Here is a 21,631-nt window from a genome sequence, read left to right on the forward strand (position 1 = left end):
AATTTTGCAGGTAGAGTCTATTCAGTAAGTTATATTCCTGGGTTCTTCATGCCCTGAAATGCTTTTTCACACAGATTATATGGCTCAATCATAAAAACACCTGAGAAAAGTGAGGCACATATTATTTAACAGATGATAAAACTAAGGTGCAGAAAGAATAAGGCTTAAGGTAAACCTGTTCAAGGTCACATATAATATTAAGAACCACAAAAAGTGGTGTGTCATTGCAGAAAGGCTGTCATCTAAGTTTCATTAGACGTAGTTTCTAATCCCAAATCTTTGTCTAGTGTGGTAGGTAACCTTGAGCGTGTTACTTAGCCTCTCTAGGTCTCAGTTACATTATTTACATATAAAGGGGGCAGTGGGAGGGAATATTACCATTCGCTGCCTACCTCAGAGCTCTAAGAATCAGCTGAATTTACATAAATGCACTTTTAGACAAAATGTAACAAAGTCCTATAGTTAACCTGTGGGTTGTAATTTAATGTATAAATCATCTAAAAACTTTCAAGTCTCAACTTCAAAAAAAAATTATGAGTTGCAAATGTGACACCCCATCAACATGAACAAATTGTTGACCACGAGGTACTTTCTAGAATTCTGGATGGCTCTAAGTATAGAGGGTCCAAGGACACTGGTCCTGTCCATAACCCCTCCAGGGATCGACAGAGCCCCAAATGAGAGTGTGCTGAACAGGGATACTGAAGACCTCACCAACCCTGATGGAAATCAGGACCTGATCTATTGTTTGGAGAGCCACTCTGAATCAGGAACCAACAGGGGCTCCTTTAGCAAGATCATCTGGAAGATAAACAGATGATTGATTTGGCTGCAATGCTACTGCTCTAGGCTGCAAGTTACCACATTCACAATTCTGGATGCAACAAACTGTGCACTCAAAGAGAGACAGACTCGAAGTATTTCTTCAAAAATAAACTGCAGGGGGACTTCCCTGGTTAAGAATCCACCTGCCAACACAGGGGACACGGATTCAATCCCTAGCCCGGGAAGATCCTACATGCCGCGAAGCAACTAAGCCGTGTGCCACAACTACTGAACCTGCACTCTAGAGCCCGCGAGCCACAACTACTGAGCCCATGCACCACAACTACTGAAGCCCGTGTACCTAAAGCCTGTGCTGTGCAACAAGAGAAGCTACCACAATGAGAAGCCCACGCACTGCAACGAAGAGTAGCCCCCGCTCACCGCAACTAGAGAAAGCCCATGCACAGCAAGGAAGACCCAATGCAGGCAAAAAAAATAATAATAATAAGTAAATAAAAACACCTTTAAAAAATTTTTAAAAAACAATAAACTGCAGAACTTCCACAAGATTTCAATGGTATTTTTTGAATAGATTTTTTTGAAACTGTCAAAAGATAGAAAGGTGATACCAATAGAAACCACAGAATTAACAAATAGAAGCTAATCAAGTACCTACTAATTCCCAGATTTGCGAGGAGGGGGCGGGATCCCTTAGTCCCCTAAAAATAAGAGATCAAGGTAGATCAGTACAGGATTATATAGAAAGTAGACTAGTCAGCACAATATCTTACTAATAAAAGTACTCCACATTTATTGAAATTAATTATAAAACCAACGTTCAAGACCCAGTGGAAAAAGTCTAAAAATAAGCAAAAATGTAAAAAATATAATGTATTATAAAAATATTAGAACATAAACCCCCAAAAAGTATACAAGGAAATAATAAATCAGAGTATAAATCAATGAGATAAAAAACAGACTAGCAAAAAGCCAAAGCCAAATAAAGCAAGAATTAATTCTTTAAAAATACTAACATAATGGAGACACATTTGGCAAAAATGACTAAAAACATCTATACAGAGAGACAACACAAATATATACTATGAATACATATATAGCCAGGATATAAATATAATAACATATTAACAACACTGTATCAAAAAAAATTGAAAATGAAGACAAAATGGACTAATCCTGTGAAAAATGTAATTTATCAAAACTTGCCATTAAGAAATGATGAAAAACTTATATAGCCCTATACAATTAAAGAAACTGAATAATTAAAAAAGAAGTCTTCCCATAAGCAAAATACCAGGCAATTTCAAGCAAATTTTCAAGGAAACAATAAATCCACTTTTTAAAAAACATTAAAATACTATTATAGAGATACAATTCACATAACATGAAGTTCACCATCTTAAAGTGCACAATTCAGTGGGTTTTAACATATTCACAAGGTTGCACAGTCCCACTAATTCCAGAACATTTCCATCACCTCATCAAAAACCCCACATTGTTAGTCACTCCAAACCCCTCAAGCACCCCAATGCCACCAATATTTCATATCAATACATAATACAATATGCGGCCTTCTGTATCTAGTTTCTTTCACTTAGCATAGTTTTCTAGGCTCATCCATGAGGCAAGTAACAGCACTTAATTTTTTATGGCCGAATAATATTTCATTGCAGGGGTATAACACACCTTGTTTATCCATTCATCAGCTGATCGACATTTGCGTTGTTTCCACTTTTTGGCTACCATAAATAATGCTGTTGGAAACATTCATGCACAAGTCTCCCTCTCCTTCTGTTTTTCTTTTTCTCTCCCTTCTTCCCTCTTCTTCCTTCCTTTCCTTCTTTCTCTTTTATTATATAAAAGATATAGATATAAAATGTATATATATAGTGGGTGTAGAGTGGTACTTCGTGATTTTGATTTCCCTAATGGCTAATGAAGTTTAACATCTTTTCGTGTGCTTATTGGTCATCTGCGTGTCATTTTTACAAAACTGTCTACTCAAATCCTTTGCCTACTGTTAAACTGGGTTGTCTCTTTACTGTTAAGTTGTTAAGAAGAGTTCCTTTCATATTTTAGATACATATATCTATTATCATTATATCACTATATTATCGGATTATGATCTGCAAGTATTTTCTCCCATTCAGTGGGTTGACTTTTCACTTTCTTGATAGTGTCCTTTGATGTACAAAAGTTTTTCATTTTGATGGAAGTTTCAATTTATTTTTTTCTTTGGATGCTTGTGCTTTTGATGTTATACCTAAGAAACCACTGCCTAATCTATGGTCAAGAAAATGTACACCTGTTTCTAAGGATTTTATAGTTTTAGGTCATATTTGTATTCGCTCCATTTTAAATTAATTTTTGTATATGATTTGAAGGATCTAACTTCATTCTTTTCATGTGGACACTCAGCTGTCCCAGCACCATTTGTTCAAGACCATTCTTTCCCCATTGAACGGTCTTGGCACCTTTGTCAAAAATCAATTGACCTGTCCAAACCCATAGAATGTCCAAACCCATAGATTCCATGAACACAGGATGCCTTTTTCTTCTGCAACATTTTATAGCTTTCAGTGTACAATTTGCACTTCTTAGGGTAAGTTTATTTCTGTATATTTCATTCTTTGTAATGCTATTGTAAATGCAATTATTGCCTTGATTTTGATTTTTAATTGCTAGTGTAGAGAAACAGAACTGATTTTTATGTATTGATCTTGTATCCTGCGACCTTGCTTAATTCATTAATTATTACTAATAGTTTGGGGGGTTTTGAGGGTTCTTTATAGAGGTTTTCTATATATAAGATCATGTTATCTCCACATAGAGACAGTTTTACATCTTTCTTTCCAATCTGGAGGCCCTCTGTTTCTTTTTCTTGCTTAATTGCCTTAGCTAGAACCTCCAGTACAATGTTGGACATCCTCGTCTTGTTCCTGATCTTAGAGGGAAAGCTTTCCGTTCTTTCACCATTAAGTACAATGTTGTGTGCTTTTCGAATACCCTTTACCAGGATGAGAAATTTCGCTTCTACTGTAAGTTTGAGTGTTTATGTCATGAAAGGGTGTTGGATTTTGTCAAGTGACTTTTCTGTTTCTACTGAGATAAACCATGGTTTTTTCCTCTTCGTGCTATTAATATGGCGTATTACATTTGATTTTCATGTTGAACCAACCTTGCATTCCTGAGATGCAATTCCACGGTGTTGGTCATGGTGTACAATCATTTTTTACTTGTGACTGAATTTGGTTTCCTAGTATATTGTTGAGGATTTTTGCATCTATATTCATGAAGGACACTGGTCTGTAGTTCTGTCTGGCTTTGGTATGACAATGATACTGGCCTCATAAAATGAGTTAGAAACTATTCCCTACTTTTTTGGAAAGAACTTGAGGACTGGTGATAATTTTGTATGTTTGGTAGAACTTAACAGTGAAGCCATTTGGTCCTGCGCTTTTCTTCACTGCGAGTTTTATTAGTAACCTTACCTCTTTGCTATAGTTCTATTTAGATTTTCCGTGTCCTCCTGAGTCAGTTTTGTGCGTCAGTCCAGCCAAAGGTTTCTTTAATCTTGTTCATCTTTTCAAAGAACCAACTGATATTCTCCACTGCCTGGTATTCTCTATTGTTTTCCTATTCTCTGTTTCATTTATATCTGCTCTAATCTTTATTTCCTTTCTTCTGCTTGCTTTGTGGTTTGCTTTGCTATTCTTTTTCTAGTTTCTTAAGACAAGTTTAGGTTATTGATTTGATATCATTCTTTTTAAATGCAGGGATTTAAAGCTATAACGTTCCCTCTGAGCACTGCTTTTGCTGAACACCGTAAGTTGTATACTGTGTTTTTTTCATTCTTCTCAAAATATTTTCTTATTTCCCTGTGATTTCATCTTTGACCCACTATTTAGGGGTATGTTGCTTCATTTATCTTCCCAATTTACTTCTAGTATTAATTTCTAACTTCATTCCATTGTGGTCAGAGGACATACTTTGTATAATTTCAGTCTTTTTAATTGCATTGAGACTTGTTCTGTGGCCTGACATTTTGTGGATAATGTTCCACACACACTTGAGAAAAATATATCTTCTCTTGTTGGGATGAGTGTTCTATATACGGGTGTCAGGTCTAATTGGTTGACAGTGTTGTTCAAGTCCTCTATTTCCTTACTGATCTGTCTTGTTCTTCCATCCATTATAGGAAGTCAGGTATTAAATTATCCAACTATTACTACTGAATCGTCCATTTCTCCCTTCAGTTATCTCAGATTTTGCTTCATGTATTTTGGGGCTCTGCTGTTTTATATATCAATATACATATGTTTGTAATTGCTATGCATTCTCAATGGATTGGGCCTTTTACCATTACATGTTGTTCTCTGTCTCTAGCCAAAAGAAAAAAGGTCTTGATGTCTATTTGTTTAGCTCTCTTGGTTACTGTTTGCATGGACTGCCTTTTCCCATTCTTTTAATCCATTTGTGTCTCTGAATCTAAAGTGAGTCTTTTGCAGACAGCAAAGAGTTTGTATTAAGTTTTTAAATCCATTCCACCAATCCCTCATTTAAATAACACCTTTCTTTGATCACCTTCAAAAAAAGCCCTAGGGCTCTGCAATGTGTATGGTGGAAAAAACAATGATTTCATAAATGCAGCAATTACTTATGAAGGAAATAACCCAATTTTATTTTACAATTTCTCAGGAACTTGCCATGTTACCTAGAACCAATTTCTTTTTATAATAAAGATGAAAAACATCACCACAGGTGATGATATGAGAGCAACCACTTTAAAACTGAAACATTCAGGATACATTTAGAGATCCTCTACCATCCTGGTCTAACACCCACTGTATTAGTATAACATGCAATGGAGAAATGTATCAGTAGGCCCGGCACCAATCCACCTGTAGCAGATACTGCTGACTGCGGACCTAAAGGCCATTTCCCCTTCCCCAAAGATGGCAACACCTTAACTCGGTTTCTTGTGTTTGCTCTTCTCTCAGATAAAGGGCACTTTGATCTATCAAGGTGATCTCATCCTCCTTTCCACTAACTGGTTTTGAGGGACTGGAAAGTTACCCAGTCTAGGTCAATGAGATGTGAAAAGATGTCTTTTCTGAACTCTCCCTACTTCTGGACCCATTTTAAGAAATCATAAATCTCCACATTAAGCGAGTCTATATCAAGTTTCCTGTTTAGGCTAAAAAGTCTATAACAGTTTGATTAAGTATTTCTCAACTGATCAAAAAATAAGCTTAACTTTTGTATTTTAATATTTTATTCAAAGAGTTCAGTTTTAAACATCTGTAAGACATTCATCAATCCATTATTACTTTACTTTTAACATTATAAATTTAACTTCAAGTGGCAGAGGAAAGAAAATATGTAATAAAACTATATTTCAGCTGTATACCTTCGAGTAGGGAAACGGAAAAAACTACCACCAAAACAAACAAACAAACAAACCTAATCTATTAGGCATGTATATATTTTATTTTCCTTTAGGTGATCGTTTTTGGAAAATTATCCTTTCCAAGAATAAGCCCTTGCAAACAGAGCTGCTAATCTTTCCAAAAATAAAATCCAGTATCCAGATTCTCAAAACTCACAAAACCAAATGGAAATGTCTAGTTGTCAGCCAACAGTGCCATGCTCAAGTCAGTTTCACACCACAGTGAATGGTATAACTATTTTCAGTAGGCAAATTCCTAATATAACTAATTCCTAATATTCCTAAAATAACTAATTTCAGTAGGCAAATTCCAATTCTAAATATTAATAGTGAGACTACTTCTACTACTAGTGATACTACTTGCTATTCCCAACTGTGTTGACAACTGTCTTATTGCTGAATTGTACGTGATAAATCTTCTTTGGCAACTTTTCATACTACGCATTAACACAACTGGACAACTATAAAGATCTGGATTAACTTAATATTTCAGAATTTTCAAAACTTCATTATAATTATTTAGATGTAATTTCTGATAGATGTTAGAATAGGAAAGCCTCCAAACATGCCTAATTAAATATAATAACAACAACAAAAACTGCTGAATAATCACGACCTTTTCAGTTGTCTGTGCAAGTGTATAATCCAGCTCAAACGTCAGTGGAGACGTTCCAATGTCGGCGCCAATTCCCTATCAGACTTCCTGTGATGAAGGACAGAAGTTACATGTAGAAACTAACATCTGGGTACCTGTCAATTTTTCTGGAAGGCTGTTTCATATGCATTCAAGATGACCTAAAATTAGCCAGAACATAACAGAATTCTCACTACAATACCTCATGAAGTATACTGGTAATGTGATTTTAAACTCTTGGTCTATGAATTAAGCCTATTTTGGAGGCTTGGCACAATATTATCAAGAAATTTAAACAGGAAGCTCAAGTCCAGATGTATAACTAAATATATATTTTTTAAAAATCACCAACTTAAACTATAACTGTCTTTCACTAAATATTACCGCTCCAAAATTCACACACACTAAATTAAAACAGGTACGGCAGAAAGTGCACTCTGAAGCATGTTCACATTTACAAAGATAAATGATGAGGTTTAGCCAGCAAAAAGTCAAACAGGCATAGAAGCAAACATCTGTATGCAAATTTTCACGAGTAAGATATAAGAAATGATTTGTTTCGGTAATTTTATGTACAGCCTGTATACAATTTAAAACAAGTACAACTGAAAACATTTCTAAAGCCACAATAAAGTCAAATGATATCCTAAATAACAGTCTTACAAATTGGTCTCTCTCAGGAGTTCTTAAGAGAAAGAAAACTGAGTTATGTTACTCTAAGAAATGCCCTCTTCTTGATCAATCATTTCTGTTTTAACTGAAAAGACATCTGCCAGCATGTGTTTTGGAATTTCTGAACCTCTGACTTTCAAGGCATAACAAGCATTCTCCACTTTGGCCAGACTTTGTTTCAAGGTATACAGCTTCTTAGAAACCTCATAAGGTCCAGTATTGCCAATGAATGAAAACCCATCATAAACCTGACGTAAAAACTGGCTCACTTCAAAGGGGGTGTCAATGTCCCCATTCCCGACACTGTTAATACACATTCGCATCAACTCTCCAGTTAAATCAGCCACTCCCAGAAGGTAATCAACAGGCGTGATTTTCAGTCTCCAGGTACCGCATTGCTTATCCTGTGCATCAGAAGAGGGCTGGTAAAAAACAAAAAAAAAAACAAAAAAAAACAAAACAAAAAAAAGAACACACACACACAAAGAAAATACACTGTGTAAAAGAGTGACTATGCATGTATCTCATATAAGGAACAAAATCAACAGCAGGCCAATCATACTAATCTTCTCTAAATAAAATGATCCGTTTTGTTAAATGACCATTCGAGACATTACAAGACGAATTCATGCCCTCAGTAGGGAGTTGAACTTATGACTTCAAGATAATTTTGACATCTAATATTGTATCATTATAAAATCAACCATTTCCAATTTCACTTGACATACAAGATAAAATCAAAACATTCTTAAACAGGCCTACTGACTTTACTGCAAGACAATGACTGACTTACTTAAACGACAAATCATAAAGCCCTCCAGGTTCAGGATCCAGTCATGTTTTCCTCAATCACTTAGTCCCTTTCTGGCCTCTCTCCTGTCCCCCTCGGCACTAGCCATCAGGATTTATTACTCTCTCGCTACAGCCGCCTCAGTTCCTTTAGGCTCCTATTTTCTACTGCACCTGCCCAGCAAAAACACAACCCTAAATCAGTAATAAAAATCTACTCTTGATAGTGCTTTATTCAAGTGGCTGAGTACCACTGGGCTAAAAAATAACACAACTGTATAGCGTTTGTACCACTACAAATTACTCACCAGTCCTTTTGCTTATTTCTTAGATGGTTGTCTCCAGTCTCTTCAAACACTACTCCAAACCTTCACCACTCTCCTCCTCAGCCCTTACTCAACCCCAAACCTCTTCACTCTCAGTAAACAATCTTGCCTACTTTCACTGGCCTGGTTATCTGCCAGACCACCTGGCACAAGCTCTCTCAATGACCTTATCCCTAAAAAAAAAACAAAAAAACTTATTTATGTCCACATCCATCTTTACCTTCTATCCTCCAGTCTCAGATGATGAGTTGTCCCTCCTCTTGTTTGAGGTTAACTCTTCCAAATGACCTTGACCCATCTCCTCCCACCTCTTCCAGGACCTTGCTTCATAAGGTGTATGCCCTTGGGCAAGTTATTTCATCTCTCTAAACCTCAGTTTCCTCATCTGTAAAATGGGATAACAGTACCTACCTCAGAGGTTTATTTTAAGGATGAGATAACATTTACCAAGTTCTTGGCATAATGCCCAACACAAAGTAAATACTCAATAAATGTTAGCTGGTATCACCATTACCATCACTATGTCAGTCTCCTCTCTCCACATCAATTTCTCTCTCTATTGGATTCTGTCTAAAAGAGGCAATGTCTAAATTGTTATTAAAAGTCTGTATGAGACTTAGCTAGGTGGGGTGCAATTATATTGGAGGACATTTTAGGCAGAGGGAACTGCAAAGGCGTGCAGGTGAGAATCGAGCTGTATATTTGAGGAACTAGTGAGGTATTTCTTTGGAGTAAAATTTAAAGTAAGAAGTGGTACAGGATGAGTCTAGAAAGATAGAGCGAGGGGACAAAGTCACATTAAGAAATGAGAACTTTACCTATAGGTAACAGAGTCGTTGAGAATTAAGCAAGGAAATGACAGAGTCAAATTTAGGTTTTATTAAGATGACTCTGGTTGCTCTGTACCCAATACATAAATCCTAGCACTGCTGGACTCTTCAGAGACCATCTGTTCCAACCTTCTCAATGTAGAGTATAAGAATGAGGTCCAAGAAACACTGTAGGTAATATAACTAGTTAATGGTAGAACTGGGTAAGTATACAAAGTCAGCTTCCCAATTATCCTGACATAATTCCCAATTATCCTGACCTGCTATGTGTTGTTTCTATTAACTGTGAAGAGAACTGGCATCTTTTTGGAAAGGACAGACTGTGGGTGGTGAGGGTAGAGGAGGTGGGGAGGTGGCGGGCATTTTCATAAAAGTCATTTATAAAAGTAACTTTTGCTTAAGAAAACATTAATGTTCTTTGTTTCTCTCATTAGACAGAAGGAGTTCCCTGATTATAAACTAAGAAGTTGATTTTGAAGAAAAAAGTGTGTTAAAAAACGAACAAATTTCAACTAATTGTCAAGGAAATAAATTCTGCTTTACCGATAATACATATTAGAAACTAGGGAAAAGAAAATTACTTAAAAAGCAGTTTTTCAAGATGGACCTGAAGTATTTAGGGGTAAAACATCGTGACATCCATAACTTAAGTAGTTTAGCAAAAAACATTTAGATGAAGCAAATATGGCAAAATGTTCATTACTGAATCCAGGTAGTGGGTATATGGATGTTCATGTGCTACTATTCTCTCCACTTTTTGTGTATTTGAAATTTTTCATAATGAAAAGTTTTTAAAAAATTAAATGGTTTTGACACTACTCTCAATAGGCATGTCAGAGCAAAATACCTTCCCCTACTGAATTCCCAGAATTTTCAGCACCAAGAACAAACTTTAGCACTAAAGGGAAAAATTATTTATGAATGTGGTCTTCACATTTTGAGAACTGTATGTATATGAATATTATGACACCTTAATCTTACAATAATTTACTACCTAAATCCTCAGAATAGTGTTTTAACTCTCAGTTTCTCTTTACCTTTTGCCTTTATATTTCCATTCTGAACTAGAGAGAACTTTGAAAGGGAGGCATGGTAATTTGCCTGATATATTTAAGAAGCAGGGTCGAGATTCCCTGGTGGAGCAGAGGTTGAGGGTCCGCCTGCCGATGCAGGGGACATGGGTTCGTGCCCCGGTCCAGGAAGATCCCACATGCCGCGGAGTGGCTGGGCCCATGAGCCATGGCCGCTGGGCCTGTGCATCCGGAGCCTGTGCTCCACAATGGGAGAGGCCACAACAGTGAAAGGCCCGCATACCACCAAAAAAAAAAAAAAAAAAAAAAAAAAGAAGCAGGGTCAAACAGGCTTACCTTACTTCTTTCCGTAATTCAATCTTTACTAAATAAATAAAAGGTATGAAGGAATTTTACTTCTCAAGATGAATTTCCTCCTTAATAAACTTCACATGATTTTTAAAATTGAGACAATACATGGTTTCCTTGAAGTAAGTTATACCTGTCATGCCAAATTATATCTCACTTTTCAAAATTAATGTTTTATTAACATTCAAGAAAAGATGATTTCCATAGCTTCTTCCACTTTCTGCCTGCCTATCCTAACTCTTTGAGTGATTTTTAAAAAAATAATAATGAAAGAAAAACTGATGAAAAATAAAGAAAGGAAAAAAACTGTTTAATTGTATCTTTATGTGTACTGGTATCTCAGGAGGTTACCAAACAGTCAAAATTTTACCTCATGGCCTGAATACTGTATCTTGAAACCCAGGGGAAAAAATAGTATTTATTTAAAAGCTGAACTACCAAAGTTTCTCTTTTCTTAATTTAGAGAAGCTATGTAATATTTCAGATAAAAGCATTATGAACTCAGTAATTAACATCTCTCACTATGTAATAACAACTTGATATTGACATTGATAATGACAACTAACTACTGAGCACTTATGTGGCATGTGCTGTATACTACCTAATTTAAAACCTTTAAATCAAATCCTTTAAAACACTCCTTTGAGGTAGACACCTGGCACAGGGGTCCCTGGGGCACATGGTGAGAAACACCGGCAGCGTGGACAAGGACACTCATGACTCTGGATGCGAGACACCTGGTTTCAAAGTTACCTGTCATGCTTACTAGCTAACTAGGTTTTGGTAAGTTACTTAAACTCCCTAAAGGCCTTTTTTGAAAAATGAGGGTAATAATTCTTACCGCATAAGGTTAAAAAAAGGATTAAATGAGACAGTGCTTATAAAGGGCACATAGTAAAATACACCATAAAACCAACGGTGGACTTAACGTAATTACTCAATAATGCTTTATGTAAAGAGTAATGTTTTCCCCCAACATACCCACGGTTGTTTGAGCCACTAACTAAAATATTTAAAAAGACCATTTCCCTAGTTGGGAATCTATGAAATCACACTGTAGAAAGAACCTTCCCATCTCAATATTCTTAGCATCATAAGCCAATAAACCGCCTACAATCATTATACTGTTACATAAATTATGTAATAAATGTGAAATATGATTTTAAATTCTTACAGTCTTATTTTCTTTCCCATTGTCTTCTGTTGAAAAAATCAATTGTTTATTAATTTCATCCATACTGATAAGTGATCGTGTTTTGATGAAGTGTTGAAAAGAGACAGCCTCCACATATTCCTGCAGTCCTGAAAAACCAACCAAGAAATTACTAAGGAACAACCACTGAATTAATAATAAGGAAGTCATAATAAAGAACTTCAAACTAATCATCACCTAGCTCAACAAAAGCTTAATGGGTGCCTCCTATGAATATCAGCCCTAGATTCAGGTCTTAGAAAGAACACAAGGGACCACCTGGGAATAGATGGTGGGGACTACACTGAACACGCAAACACTTCTGTGGCTGAACTTTAGACAGCTCAAGTACAAAGGTGTTCAATTTCTTCTTCGTGCTTCATGAGCCCATTTGTCTTAAAAATCTACTCTTTCCGACAGAGAAATGGCAAAGATTTTCAGAGAAATTTTTTTTTTTTTTTGCGGTACGCGGGCCTCTCACTGCTGTGGCCTCTCCCGCTGCGGAGCACAGGTTCCGGACGCGCAGGCCCAGCGGCCATGGCTCACGGGCCCAGCCGCTCTGCGGCATGTGGGATCCTCCCGGACCGGGGCACGAACCCGCATCCCCTGCATCGGCAGGCGGACCCTCAACCACTGCGCCACCAGGGAAGCCCCAGAGAAATATTTTTTGAAGAATTTAAGAAAGGGCTATTACAAAAATTCTGATAGGCTTTAAAAGAAACTACACAGATTATTTTTTGCTCCCTTCAGCAGCAAAATAGACAATGATTCAATCAAATGAGACAAAATTAAAGATCATTTGGCTCTTTCCTAAAATTTTAATAGGTAAAAAAACACAGTAAATAATGCAGACTAAAGTGTCAAAATTCAGAATACTGTTTTCCTCATACTTCAAAATCAATCCTTTCTGCTTCAGTAGTTCACGTTTAAAAAAAAAAAAAACTAATGAGTAATACCAGATGTACCAGATATAAATTCTACAGACTCCTCACTGAATTAAAAATACATCTTGGTGGGCTTCCCTGGTGGCACAGTGGTTGAGAGTCCGCCTACTGATGCAGGGGACACACGTTCGTGCCCCTGTCCAGGAGGATCCCGCATGCTGCGGAGCGGCTGGGCCCGTGAGCCACGGCCGCTGAGCCCGCGTGTCCGGAGCCTGTGCCCCGCAACGGGAGAGGCCACAACAGTGAGAGGCCCGCATACGGAAAAAAAAAAAAAAAAAAAAAAAAAGCTCAGTAAAGGTTGAAAATAGTACTACAAATACTTTTTCAAGTGTTTTAAAACAACCAAATTTTATCGTCACAATTTTCAGCATTACTTTATTATGTCTTAATCTATAAGGTAATACATACAGGGAAAAAGTATTTCTTAAAATGATTATCATTACTGTCAGGTTAAGAAACTCAGTCTTCTTTTTAAAGGCATTATTGTAAAAACAGGAAGAGGGGAACAAATTCAGAAAGAAAACTCAGAACTTGGTAGGGTCATCAGTATTCAAGTTCTCTCTCTAACACTTCTCCTGACAGAGTCCTGCACTCACAGAGCCTCCCAGAAGCTGACACTAAAAGTCAGGCCTGGCAGCAACAGTGTTGAGAAGGCTGGCCACTGCGGTATTGTCACAAATGCCACACTAGGGTCAAAGACACAAAAGGAAATGCATTACCTGGTTTTTATAGCAATAAGAGGAAACAACTAAATGAAAATACCCTGACTCATTTTGAGCAGCAAATGATGCTAAAGTAAGGTTAGAAAATAAGTGTCTCCTGCTGACAGAGTAAGACATGATAGGACACTTTGCTTAATAAACCTAACATGCTGAGAAATGAAACAATAAAGTTGAGTTTAACAAAACAGATAACACCCCTTAACATTTACAATTAAATTTCTGTAACATTTTAGTTTTATGAATAGGTTCATAAAACCCAGTTCCCTTCCCTAACGACAATCTGTATTTCTCATTTCCTTCCAGAAATACTTCAGGCATACAAAAGCAAACAGCAACACTTAAGAACCACTCATCACATCTCTAAATATGCTCTAACGTGACTGGCTCTTAAGAATGAGAGCTAAAGACGAAGATATGCAGAAAGATTTATGGACAAGGATATTCATCATCACAATCACTACAACAACAAAAACTGAAAAAACCTGAAAGGTCAATAACAGAAGTGCCACTCGTCAACGTACTGTCCCTCAGCTCCATCAGTGCAGATAATGGAGGTGGACCCTAACACGCTTCTCTTTTGCCAGCTGGCACATTAGTGAGCTTTGCTGGTAGAGGGCCCTGGAAGGACAGCAAAGGAGGGAAAGCTCTCTTCCGGGTTCTGGTGTGCCCGTCTTTGGCAGCCTTCTAAGCGTGGGGAACCTGCAGCTCCAGGTGGGCAGCAGCACGAGGCCCCTCTTTGGGGGCAGATTCCCTTTGTGACCCAGAGAGCATCTCCCAGGGAGCCACCTCCCTGGGCAAGGAGTCTCCCGGCCCAGCACCTCCCCACGAACAGCTTCCCAGTGATGCATCAGCACGACATCTCAGCCATCCAATGGCCCACGACTTCAGCGGGGGAGGGAGGGGGGACTCCTCGAGATGTGTTTCTGCCTCTGCCCTGGGGTAGTGGATGCCTCCTGTCTGATACTCCTGTACTCTTCAGAGTTCATGTTTCCTCTTATAAGGCAGTCCCCTACACAGTTAATTCGTTATATTAAACTTCCTCTGTTCAAATTACTATGCAGGACACTGATGAATACAACACGGACTTAGGAAAATACATAATGGTATCGTATCCCCTTCACCCCTATTACCATGGACGAGGTGTTCCATCCTTTGAGGCCAGCCAGCAAGCCTAGCCTCAGAATCAAGACACAATCCCAGCAGGAACCTTAACGTGGATTCTCCCTTCCACATATGAGGTTTTCCACCTGATGTCCCCTACTGGACGCTATCAGCATCGACACTCTCAGATCTCTTCCATCCACTGGCCCTACCTTCCTCACACCTACTGCCCCAACTCTCTCCTCGCCTTCAGTTAAATTTCAGTAAGCTCACCTCACACTTCTCAGCCTACTTCCTTCTAGCTTGAATGCATCTCTACACCAAAACAGCTTTCACTTCAAGTTATCATAGTTGATGAGTCTAATGGACATTTTTTCAGTCTTAACTGTAGCAGCGTTCAGCATTTTGACCCCTTTTTCCCTTCTTTAAACAAACTCCCCTTTGGTTCCTTTGAATGGCATCATCTCCTAGTTCCCCTTTTTTCTAACTCTCTGGCCATGTCTTCTTAGTCTCTGCCTCAATTAATCCCAGGCTCTCAAATTTACCTATACTTGGCTTCAATCCCTCAACTTTCCATCTCTGGCTTCGAGTCACACGTATCCAAATGCATGTTTGACAATCCCATCAGAGGACCTCAAGACCAACATGTCCCACACGGCGTTCACAATCTTCCTTCCCAGCCTAGCCCTCTTCGTTTTGCCAGTTCTAAGAGCCTCCTGCCCGCCCTTCCTTCCATCCATTTTCTTCCCTCTTCTTATCCACTCTCACACCACAGACTGTTTGCCTTTTTAATAACTATGACCACGTCACTCCCCCACTTAAAGCCTCAATAGCTTTCCATGGCTCTCCGAATACGGAGCAAAACCATTAACGTGGTTTATAAACCCTGCTTAATTTCACCCTCCACCAACCATCATCAGCCTCAACTCACGCTATGGTCAAGTTATAACTCACGTAGTAATACATTTCAAAGGTGGGTATGTAAACCCATATAAATATCCTTTAAATTAACAACAGTACAAGACTTGTATGTACTCTATAATATGAATTTTCCTACAGTTAATATAAAACACTACTTCTTCAATATTTCTAGGCATAATCCTGCCCCCAAGTTCCTACAGTTGGCTTACACTTCATAGCCACGTCGAGCAAAAATAGTAGTGTTTTAAATGTTGGAATCAAATACAAGTATCAAGGTTCTTGTCATACATGTGGTAATTGATGGGGGAGAGAGCATAAAAACTAAGGTTCTATCAGTTGAAGGTGGTGCACACAAGCTTTCCCAGGGCTTCATGGTGAGGCTCGATGATTTCATCATGTGAACATTAATTATCAAGATTAATGGGTATAAGCCAGTGTACCCACAGATGGAGGATGGCCGTATCTATATAACCTATAATCTCAAGCTGATTTGACAGACAAAGTGCAAATTCCAGCGTGTAGTTCAAGGCAGAAGAAATCAGTCAGAAGTGAGGGTATCACTTAAACTGAACCCGTCTCTCATCTATTCTCTCATGGTAACACTATGTGTGACGGTCCATTTGGCTAGCTATGGTGCCCAGCTGTTCTGTCAAACACCTGTCTAAATGTGGCTGTGAAAGTATTTTCTAGATTGATTAACACTTAAATCAACAGACTCAGAATGATGACCCTCCATAATGGGGTGTGGCGGGGAGAGACACTCATCCCATCAACTGAAGGCCTTAAGAACAAAGAATGAGGCTTCCCAACCAAGCAACCGGTTGGGAAAACTGCCACAAAGACACCCTGCCTGAGCCTCCAGCCTGCAGACTTCAGACTCAAGACTGCAACATCAACTCTTCCATGAAATTCCAGCCTGCTGGCCTGCTCTACACATCCCATACTTCCTAGCCCCCAAATCATGTGAGCCAATTCCTTCAAATAAGTTACTTCCTACCTATCCCACTCCCTCCCCCACCCCCATGACTCCTGTTGGTTCGGTTTCTCTGGAGAACCCTGACGTCAAACAGTGGAACGGCATGTCTCGTGAGGCAGAGTGCTCACATAACCTAAGTGCGCATACAACGCACACACCTGTCTCCTCTCCTTGACTCTCCGTGCTTTCCCTTTTTCATTCCACACGCACACTGCGCCTTCTCTGATTTCAAGGGGTTTCGTTTGCTGGCCCTCAGCCTTCCCTCCATGCCCTCCTCCCTCTTTCACCTGATTAATTACTACTAATCCTTTCATGTTCCATCAAACAGAACCTTTGAAGAAACTGTCTGACACCATCCCATTCTAAGTCAAGCCCTTATTATATGTTTTCCTAGTACCATGTACCTTTACTCTGAGGCACTAATGAAAGCTGTATTTATTTATTTATTTTAAATACATCTTTATTGGAGTATAATTGCTTCACAATACTGTGTTAGTTTCTGCTGTACAACAAAGTGAATCAGCCATATGCATACATGTATCCCCATATCCCCTCCCTCTTGCATCTCCCTGCCACCCTCCCTATCCCACCCCTCTAGGTGGTCACAAAGCACCGAGCTGATCTCCCTGTGCTATGCAGCTGCTTCCCACTAGCTATCTATTTCACATTTGGTAGTGTATATATGTCCATGCCACTCTCTCAGTTCGTTGCAGCTTACCCTTCCCTCTCCCCGTGTCCTCAAGTCCATTCTCTATGTCTACATCTTTACTCCTGCCCTGCCACTAGATTTATCAGTACCAATTTTTTTTTTGACTCCATATATATGCGTTAGCATATGGTATTTGTTTTTCTGACTTACTTCACTCTGTATGACAGACTCTAGGTCCATCCACCTCACTACAAATAACTCAATTTCATTTCTTTTTATGGCCGAGTAATATTCCATTGTGTATATGTGCCACATCTTCTTTATCCATTCATCTAAATGTTGATGGACATTTAGGTCAAAGTTGCATTTAAATAATGTAAAATTCCAGGACTTCCCTGGTGGTCCAGTGGTTAAGACTGCACTCCCAATGCAGGGGGCCCGGGTTCAGGGAACTGGATCCCACATGCCGAAACTAAGAGCCCGTGTGCCAAACTAAGACCCAGCGCAACCGAAATAAATAAATAAAATAAAATAAAATAAAAATTTTTAAAGTATTAAAAAATTAACATAGAATTCCTTATCTACCATCCATTTCTATCCCTTGCTAGGAGGGCAATATGATGACTACCTTGTTCACTGCTTATCCCTTGTTCCTAATGTAACAGGCACAAAAACATAATTATATAAGGCAGATCCATTTTTGAAAAACTATTTAGTAATTTTAAATTATGTTTCATAGGGACATTTAATAAATAGGAAAATGACCATTTTGGAAAAAACCCAAAATATAATAAAGAAATAAGTAAAAATTAAAACATAATATATACACTATGATTATAAATAAAGACAGTGGGAAACAGGAAAAACTTGCAACTTAAAACAACATCAAAAGGATTCTTATTACCTCAGCTCTCTAAGCAAGCTGGTTTAAACCATTCTAGTGGGAGTACTGTTATACTGTGCTATTCTGCTTACAGAGATCACTGGGGAAAAACTATGTCTAAGAATTTGATTGCATTCAAGGAAAGACTTAAATTCCAGGACCTATCCCACAATGCTTAAGAAAAGTATCCCAATATCCCTGTTATCCACATGGCTCAGAATAAAAGGGAGAAAAAAAGGAAAAGATAAACTAAAATTAAATGAAATAACATAAAATAAAGTTATTAAAATAAAAATAATTTTTAAAAAAATTTTAAATGTAATCAAAAGAAGGAAAGAAGAATGCAACTAGACCAAAAAACAAGTCCACCAATTATAACAAGTGCTAAAAACTACACTAAAAAAAAAGAAAAAAAGGGCTTCCCTGGTGGCACAGTGGTTGAGAGTCCGCCTGCCGATGCAGGGGACACGGGTTCGTGCCATGGTCTGGGAAGATCCCACATGCCGCGGAGTGGCTGGGCCCGTGAGTCATGGCCGCTGAGCCTGCGCATCCGGAGCCTGTGCTCCGCAATGGGAGAGGCCACAACAGTGAGAGGCCCGCGTACCGGTTAAAAAAAAAAAAAAAAAAAAAAGAAAAGTATCCCAGAGGAGATGTACCTTTGCTTAACAGAGTCCTTTAAGGAGTGTTTGATGTGCAAGGGGAGAAATGGAGCTCAGCTTAGGGCAGGGACAACAGAGTTGAAATGCCCTGCATAATTAAAAAGAAATAATTTCAAAGTTCAGCAATGGAAGAGAAAGAATTTTTAAAAAGAAAACAAGCAGTGAAAAAGCAAGACAGTATTTTTAATACTATTCCTGATTCTGAATGAACTTTATTTAACAAAGATGCTACCTACAGGAGAGCATATTGGTAAAACATCACTTCTTTGTGAATGGAAAAAGGTATCTGGCTGAATTCATTAGTTGTAGAATTGTTTTATCCACATGAGCCAATTCAAAACATGGAAAATCATTTTAATGAATATATTTTAAAAAATGATTTGTAGTTAATAAAATCAACTAAGTACAACCAACTTCCAGGACTGTGCCTCAACTATAAAACAAAAGTACTAGACACCACGATCTCCGTGGTACTTTTCAGATTTAGACTGGTATGAACTATTCTTCCTATTGAAATGGCAAAAAAATCCACCTTAGTGAAACTAAATTATATGGCAAACAGGAATGCCATTTGCTTCTGCAACAAAGCACTCCTGAATGATGTTGCTAAAATGTTTGCAGTCTCATGAATAAATGCACATGAAAAATATTAAATTCACCAAATAGGGTAAAGAACATAAAATTTACCATTTTAGCCATTTTTTAAGTGTACAGATGTGTTGCATTAGGTTCACTGACACTGTTGTGCAACCAAAACCACCATCTATCTCCAGAACTCTTTATCTTACAAAACTGAATCTCGGGAATTCCCTGGCGGTCCAGTGGTTAGGACTCCGTGCTTTCACTGCTGAGGGTGCGGGTTCGATCCCTGGTCAGGGAACTAAAATCCCACGAGCCGTGCGGTGTGGCCCCAAAAGACACAAATAAACAAAAACAAAACTGAATCTCTATTCCCATTAAATAACTTCTCATTCCCTGCCCCTCAGCCTCTAACAGCCAGCATTCTACTTTGTCTCTATGGATTGAACTCCTCTGGGGACCTCATATAAATGGAACCATATGGTATTTGTCCCTTTGTGACTGGCTTATTTCACTGAGCATTTATCCATGTTGCAGCATGTGTCAGAATTCCCTTCCTTTATAAGGCTGAATAATACTCCACTGCATGAATAGAACACACTGGGTTCATCCATTCATCTGCTGATGGACACTTGGGTTGCCTCTGCTTTTTGGGTATGGTGACTAATGCTGCTATGAACATGGGTGTGCAAATGTCTGCTCCAGTCCCCGCTTTCAATTCTTTGGGGCATATACTCAGCAGCCCCCAACAAGATTTCTTAAAATATATAAATAAAATATTGGTAGTGCTTAAGTCTTGACTTAGGTACTACCAATTATATGTAAGACAATGTATCTGATACTTTACATCCATCTTTTTAAAGCTCATTATAACCTTATGCAACCAAGGTTATACTATCCTTCCTTTATGGATGAACAAATTGGGGCTCTGAGAAATTCAGAAATTCACCCAGGTCACATAAGGAGTGGTGAAAAAACATTTCTATAATTCAAAAGCTCAAGCCCTTTCCACCTTGCCTGCTTCCTTACATTCAACTCTATATAAAACATATTCACTTTTTCTCGCTTTTTTCCCCACTAAATCCCTAGGTCAGCTTTTCTCCATGCTTCGTTCACCTTATTCTCTAGTCTCTGATACTGTATTCTTTCGTGATTCTGTGCTAGTCTGTGCCTAGCCTATGTTGCCCTCTCTCAAATCTTCTTCTACCTGTAAAAAAAAGTTTAAACGTTTTGATACACTCCAATCAAGGCAGCACTCATTTCTTCAAACCCACTACATAAAGCTTATACTACAATTAAATGTTTCAGAACCTCTGTATTATAAAAGCTGTATGATCACCAATGTTGCACCCTGGAACTGTGAAGGCAAGAATCATCCTTTTGTTACAACTTTGCTCCTTCCTCCATTCCCAAAGACAGCACTTCACATACAGAAGAGATTCAAATGCTTAGTAAATTGCTTAAAATAATCTCTCCCTGTTCCTCCTCATTAGCTTTATGAAACTCTAGGTGCTTTGCCAAAACTATTCTAAAATTTGGTATTCAAATGTTCAGAACTATCTAATTGTCCTTTATTTATAGTACTTTGGATTTAAGTCCACTAAGAAAGGCATATTTTTACAAGATTGGAGTTCAAACTGATGAAGCTCAGAATCAGAGGTCTTATGGTTATCTGGTTTATTTTTTATAGGGGAAAAAAGAAGATACGGAACAAGAGCCCTCAAAATTCATCTGTTTGTATCAATCTCTATTAAGGGGGGTGGCTGTCAAATACTACGTTTTCCAGTATATCTAAAGTCATTAGTTAAGCTGTCCTTGGGATGTGTTTGATTAAGTTACCCCAGACATGACGGTGCCATTTCTACTCCATAGAAATTAGGTTTCAGTATATACCATAGAGAAAGTTCAACGACATCTGGCCCCAAACACCGAAAGCATTTTTGGTCACATCTAGGTAAAAGGATGTTTAAACAAGTTATGTTTCAACTTGATGAAAAGGACATCCGCTATTTTCAGTGAATAATCCCCAAGGTGAAAATTTTCAATCTACTGCCATATTCCATCAAACAATGGCTTCCCCTTCTGCTTCTGCTTCTGCTTGGATGAAATCCAATTAGAATTATTTACAAAATCAGCTGCCAGT

At 38.2% G+C, this 21,631-nt stretch overlaps 1 protein-coding gene across 2 annotated transcripts in view; it reads right to left on the bottom strand.

Moving 5' to 3' along the window:
• Positions 1–273: 273 nt before the first annotated feature.
• The window catches only part of TSNAX (translin associated factor X), a 38,937-nt gene continuing 17,579 nt past the window's right edge, over positions 274–21,631 (bottom strand). For both annotated transcript variants that reach the window (XM_060035063.1, XM_060035064.1), the window contains exons 5-6: positions 12,037–12,164; positions 274–7,960 (exon numbers count right to left, since the gene is read on the bottom strand). In XM_060035063.1, coding sequence (XP_059891046.1) covers positions 7,583–7,960; positions 12,037–12,164 — 506 coding nt within the window. In that variant the 3' untranslated portion in view covers positions 274–7,582. The remainder of the gene's footprint in view (positions 7,961–12,036; positions 12,165–21,631) is intronic.

The sequence above is a fragment of the Delphinus delphis genome, chromosome 16, assembly GCF_949987515.2.
Source record: "Delphinus delphis chromosome 16, mDelDel1.2, whole genome shotgun sequence".
Lineage (NCBI taxonomy): Eukaryota > Metazoa > Chordata > Mammalia > Artiodactyla > Delphinidae > Delphinus > Delphinus delphis.